The following is a 6,711-nucleotide window of genomic DNA, read 5'->3' as shown; positions in this document are numbered from 1 at the left end:
AGTGGCCAGGTCGGTCGTAACTCCTGCGCTCTGCCCCAGCCTCTTCAGCTCGTGGTGCAGAAACCCCCACAGAGTTTTCTGGGGACAGGGTAGGGCTGCGTTAAAGGCGTGTACGTGACTGGGTTCGTTCTAGCACGCTGCTGGAGATGAAGTCTTGTGTGTGTATACGTGTCTGTCTATATAGACGGGTAAATAAATCTGCAAAATGCAAATGAAATATGTACTGTTAGCTTTTCAGTCATCATTTGATCTACAAAACTGACAAAAGTATTGTAGTACTCTCTGGTGTCACTAAAACACACTTTGTCCCTGGGAAGGCTTATGTGTCTTAGAAGAGCTGCACTAATATAACTCAACAACAATTGGTGTAGCTAGCTTAAAGCCCCAAAGTTGATAGTTGATCTCATGGGAATAGAAGGAAAAGTTTTCTTCTTACAAGCAGAAATCCCAAATATTACTTCTAGTTCATTATTTCAAGTCAGTTGGAAGATCTTTAAAATCCAGCCTGATTCATGACTTTTAACACCGTGAGGTAGGCAGTGTTACACTTCTCATGGCCTGCCGTGTTAGCTGCAGTACCTTCATGCCAGTGCAGGGCAGTAGCTCTGGGAGGGAGGAGTTCTACTTCCTTTGTGCTCACCACTCTTCATTTAAAACTGAAACCAAGCCCAAAATAAAGAGGGAAAAAAAAAAAAAAAAGAGTATGGCAAATGAATGATAAAGCTGTTTGTTTTTTACAATATTACACACAGATTTATAATGGAAAAAGTGATTGCTTAACAGCTACAATGAGTGGTTTTATTCTTTTCAAAAAATCTGCTTCCACGTTTGCAATTTTGCGGTTTGAATATCCTCTTAAAGATAAACTGAAGAGGAAATGTACGCTTTTATTTTGCAGCCAATCTGTAAGAATGGATGAAGACTTTAAGCCACAGATGCTTGACTCCAATCTTCAGAGTCCCTCAGAGACATTGATTTCCATTCGGCTGTTAGACTTTAAAACAAGTTTATTGGAGGCTATAGAAGAACTGCGTATAAGAAGGGTAAACGTTTTTATATTGATGTTTTATTTCTGTCTTCCTGTATGTAATCATAGAAAGCATTGCATAGGTATAGGTAAATTGCATACTGTATTTTAAGTAATTCACCAACTACAAATACGCTTTTAAAAAATCACGTGGGCTTAGGCAGTGTCCACAATTGAAATTTTCTGTGTAGGCTGCACAAGACAACAGGGTTGCGTGGAAATAATGAATTTGACTTTCCTATAATTATGTACAGGCTGCTACAGTTGATCACCAGGCTACATACAAAAGCGATCTATGTTTTGCTTCTGTATTTCCTAGTAGTCAATTCTTCTCTTACAGTGTGGCTGCTGCTAAGGAAAGGAAGAAAAGCTAATCCAAGTCATTGCCAATTCCATAAGTCTTTCTTGTTTAGCACATGGTAAATCAAGTATTAAACTACTAGGTTAGAGCCCTACAATACTGGTATATGAGTATGGTGGGGTAGGGGATCTTTTTGAAATAAGAGTAGGGTCATCATATAGTACTAAGGTGAAATTGTTTCTGCACTATTGAAGGCAGCTATGTTTTTCTGTGGTTAATTTCTCAATTGTGTATGGGTACACGCTTTTTCTTCTATTTCTTCCGTTAGCATTTCTGAACTGTTTTGTTTTGGAAGATCTAAAGTACGTCTTTCTTCATTTGATGAATTTGACCTGTTCAAAAGCTGTGTATTATTACTTTAAAATATTAGTATTGATGACATGTTTGATGTATGCTTATTTTGATCTAAGTTAAATGCTGTAATCCTCTCTTTAAAAAATATAAACAAAAGAATAACGGCCATAAAAAATCAAAGGAAAAGTGCGCAATCCCATTTTTTTGGTGCAGTATTGTTGAAATTTACCACAGCTTCATCCCTAAACTCTTATTACAATGATGATGTTTAGTCTAGCCTATTCTTGTATTAAAAATTAAAGCCTGAAGACCTTCTATAATTATTACTGAAGTGTACCTTAAGATATTAGCTAGACTCCATTTATGTTGTTAACATAACTACGCATTTTTAATATCTTTTGTCAGAGTCTTAAAATTTTGTAGTCCTATGAACTTCATCTTTGGGGATATTTTTGTTTTTGTCTTTCGTTTTTGTGTCTGCTATATCACAAGAGTAAGTGATGTATTTTAGAGAATGTTGCCTCAAGAGGGTAAACAATTTTTTGGTTAAAGGTTCTTTTCATTTCAAAGTTGATGTTAATTCCAAGAACCAATTCCATAGATAAGACATGCTACTCAGCTGCTAAAACATCTGTACCTTCCTTAAAAAAAAATAAATAAAATAGAATAAAATAATTACCTGCTTTTAATTAGAATTGTATGTCAAAAAAATTAAGCATTTTACACCTAGTCAATTGGAAAGCCTAAAGTGTATCTGCATGCATTTTTGTTGGGTTTAATGATCAATTTAGGTCTGCTGGCTTAGTATGTTTGAAAATTGGAGTATAAAACTTTAATATTTTGAACATGCAGTGGTAATAAAATAATATGGCCATTCATCGTGCCACTCACTTTTTTTAAGTAGAATCTTTATAGATGTTTTGCTTTAAAAGAACAATGCTACAAAATCCTTTGGTGATTTTGGCTCTAAGAGTCTTACAAATCCAATCACTGCAGGGTTATTCTGTAAATTTATATTCAATCCTGAGGAAAAGGTAGTGCACACACCAAAATACAATCCGAACCCAGAGAATTGCAGTGCTTGTCTTGCATTGTGGTAGTTTTCCTATGAACGATGACAAAATGGACTAAATTAAACCAGTGTCATCTGCTAAATAGATAGCAGAGTTAAAGCTCTGCTGGTTTCTTGATTCCTTTACCACTTGTTTTTCAAACTTCTTTTCCAAGTTCCTTGGGAGGCTTGTAGCAAATTGATAACCCAGTGGAGGCAGTATAGCCAAGTGTAATGGGTTTTTCTTTCGATTTTGTATTTGACCTATGGCTTGACCTTAGATGAGAGATCTTACATCTGTTTGCTTCTGTTTCTCTTCCCTTTGTTGATCTTGCTTGTCACTTGGACAGGATTCTCTTCATGACAGGAACTACCATATATCTGGGGTTTAATAAACTGCTTTGAATAACTTGGATAAGGTTGTACTGCAGTATAAATTCAAACTTATAAAAATAAATTCACAGGTGAAATAATCTGTGCAAAGCTAGTTAGATTAAAAATTAAACAAATAGTAAAATATTTTGTGAACTGATTCAATCCATACCTGATACAATAAAATCGGTTTTTTGATTTTTCTGAATGTGCTTATTTAAATAAGTGCATTGAGTTACTTCAAAGCATGTTTTTTACTTTGTTACATGTACAGTTGTAATTAACTTCAAAAATAATTTGGAGGATTTGCTCATAATTCTAATTTTTTTCTTCAAGTAAATGAGTAGTCTGTCATCTTACAGATATAGTCGCAGTTTGTCGATGGTGAGTGCACATGCTTGTTGTAGACAATGCATTACTTAAACTTAGTAGAGCTTCGCTTTATTCATTAGTCTGTTTGGAGAGTATGTGCTCTTAATATGAACAGACTTAGGTTTTTGTAGCTTCTCATTGCATTCATGTATATATTTAAACTATTACTTCCCCCTCCCCCAGGGATAGTGTTTGAACGTCCTTTTCTCTTTTTGATGCTTTAGCTGTCCCACTCATCACGCGCCAATCAGCCAAATGAATGTGGTATTCACCACAAAAAATCACTTTGTTCCAAAGTGTCTCAGCATTGTTCTGCAATCATTTGGTCTAATTTCATGGAGTAATATGAGGCAATCCTCTTTTTTAACAGATAAATATTGTCTATTTAATGCTATAAAGTTGCTGTGAAGTAAGTGAAATCGGAAGTGTCTTATGTTTCCTGAAGTACGATGTGTATAGAACGGTGACAGTAGGTTTGAAGACAATGTTTATGAGGACAAGAAAGCGTGTATGTTGTGCATTGAGTTTCTTTCTTGGCCTATATACAGAAGAACATCCTTAGTGGGAAAAATGTGAATGTAAATTGAGGGTGTTCCTCCTGATTTGCATAGAAGTGTATTCTAATACAGAAGATATGGGGATTTCTGGTAACAGTTGAAGAAGTGTAGGTGATGATTAGCTGAGCACAAACAAAAAAGACTCAATTTAGTGACAACTTCAAAAAAATTACTAGTGTTTTTCTTTAGTACAAGGGATAAGTTTCAGCGATACGATTCTATACCTGAAAACAAGCACCTGTTGAAGCCCTTTCTGATTGTTAACCAGGACATCAGAATGTCAGTTTAATACTGCGGACTCTGTAACAGATTTCTTCTGTTCAGTAAAAATTACCAAGAATAAACATTCCCCTCTGGCTATTCTAATCCAACTTCTTCAGAACAGGGGCCTAGGTTTTCTAGTTGCTTTTTTTTCTATTTTTTTTTTTTCCCCTAGGTTTTCTTACAGAGAGGTCATGAAGGAGCTCTTCCCACTTTAACCACTCTCTTCCGTTTCCTTCATTCCTAAAACATACTTGTGCTTTCTGGAAAATCTGAAGGGGTTTGCACTGCACAGTGTAGTGCCATGCAAAACCTGAGCTAGCCTGTTCCAGAATGGAGGTGTGTGTAGTTGTTCTAGCAGGGCTAAATAATGAATTTAGCAGCGCTTCACAGATAACTTGGGCGAGTGGACTTCAGTATTGAGATGCAAATGGAAAGCAGTAGGTTAGTATTTGAAAATGTCACTTATGCCCAGAAGATAAATTGGTGTTTGCAATACTAAGTGAAGACTAAGTTGATAAAACCATTAAGTTGCTCATCAGGAGAAGCGAACCATAAAGATTAAGCTCGAGTTATTAGAGGTATTAAAACATTGGTGGACTTGCCAGTTATGGTCATACTGCTTGTACTATATCTAGACCTAAACTAACAGTAGTATACTGTTATGGTAATATACCATATAGTATGCAGTAGTACACTATATACCAAAGCTGAACCTTCTTGGAAGGATGTTCTGCAGAAGAACTCTGCCTTCTGATGCACAGAGTGGCAGTGAAGTTAAAAAGGGCACCAGAGGCACCTGCAGTAGTGATATAGGCTGCTTAGGGGAGTCCATTTATTTTGAGAACTCAAACCTGTGGGATTCGATGGAACTGTTGCAGAAATCAAGTTAGTTGTTGTTTTGGTTTGCGGTGTGTTGTTTTTGTTTGTGTTTGTTTTCTTGCTTGCTTGCAAAAGAGCCTGGACTTCAGGTATCTTTAATCTTCTTTGAGTAGAATCATGGGGAGAAAAAAAAAAAAAAAGATATTTCAATACTGTACCTTGAGTCAATGAGGGGGGCACCTACTTTTTTAGAAGGGGGATAAGGCAGAAATGACTTGTAAAACTGAAGAGGATGTCAGGGAAATGAAAGATTTTGGGTGAGATTTATTGCAATTCAAAGAGCCAGCAAGCAATAAGTATAGTGATGAGCATGATTTGAATTTTTTTTTTTTTTTTAAACGATAGAGTAAAAAGAGGAAATTAGTGAGAGGAGGAACTTAAGAGTATCCATGCAGTCTTCTAAAAGTTGTGCTTGACTGTTTAGTTCATGAAGGATATCCTAATTATAGCATGAAACAAACAAACTGTAGTTTCTATAAGTACTATTTGATTGAGCTGCATGAGAAATTGGATGTGCAATTTCGTAGGAGGTAGATTATGAGTTCGAAAAAGATAATAAAAGTACCTAACAGCAGTTTTGGCTGCTTGGACATGAGCCAGCTGTACTCCGTTCCTAAATCTGTTCAGGGTCAAGAATCGAGGGGGCTTGACCAATCCACAGCCCATCTTGTAAAACTACAGCCTGAAGCAAACACTTTAAAGAAGGCTTGACACTTTCTAAAGGTTATAACGAGTAAATAAACCATCAAATTACTCCTCTTTTATTGTTATGGTAGTCTTTTTATAAAAACACTTAAATCCATGTAGTCCTAAGGCATCTAATAAAAAATGAACACTTTTAAGGTTTTGTGTTTTTTCGATACCTCATCAAAATTATATACAACGTTATGCTCCCAAGTATAACAAAAATGTTTGGGTCTTATTAAACAGCTGTAGGAACTTTTTTAAAAAGTGCTTCACAAGTTTTAAAAGCCTTCACTTCAAAATGGGTAAACTATAAATGTCCTTTGAAAGAAGTAAAAATGATGGATAAGGCTTATAATTGTTAGCGGTTTCACATGAAAACGCTTATCATATAATTGTCATTCTCACTTTAAGTATTTATTATGTTTATTGTTTTTTTTCAACAGTAGTTACACATATATACACATTTTTGAGAGCTTCCAGATTTTCCTTTATAATCTGGGAGTAAGTTGGAGTGTTGTTCCCCTAGAGGACTTCAGTTCTTATCCTTCTTAGGTTTCAAAGCAAAGAGCTCATTTAAGTGGAATTTAATGCTGTTTTCAAATTTGTATTTATGTAGTTAAATGTAAAGGACTTGGTGTGGATATGGCAGTTATTACTTATAATTAGGGCTTAAATTTTACATGCTGTTTCCAAGATCAACTGTAAAATTTTCAATTTGTGTACTCATTAAGATTTAAAATACACATTTTAAAATTCAAATGGTGTATATGCTTGATTACAATAGTCTGCCAATCCAAATTTTTATACAAATATTTTTATTAGTTTGTACTATTATTATTATTATTAT

General features: G+C 35.2%; 1 protein-coding gene across 1 annotated transcript in view; it reads left to right on the top strand.

Moving 5' to 3' along the window:
• Positions 1-905: 905 nt before the first annotated feature.
• Positions 906-6,711, top strand: part of CCDC73 (coiled-coil domain containing 73) — a 54,413-nt gene continuing 48,607 nt past the window's right edge. The window contains exon 1 of the mRNA XM_032188558.1: positions 906-1,043. Within this exon, the coding sequence (XP_032044449.1) occupies positions 912-1,043 (132 nt within the window). The 5' untranslated portion in view covers positions 906-911. The remainder of the gene's footprint in view (positions 1,044-6,711) is intronic.

This window comes from Aythya fuligula, chromosome 5 (assembly GCF_009819795.1).
Source record: "Aythya fuligula isolate bAytFul2 chromosome 5, bAytFul2.pri, whole genome shotgun sequence".
NCBI classification, from domain to species: Eukaryota; Metazoa; Chordata; class Aves; order Anseriformes; family Anatidae; genus Aythya; species Aythya fuligula.
The sequence above is the reverse complement of the archived record's forward strand: the minus strand, read 5'-3'. Positions and strand labels throughout refer to the sequence as shown.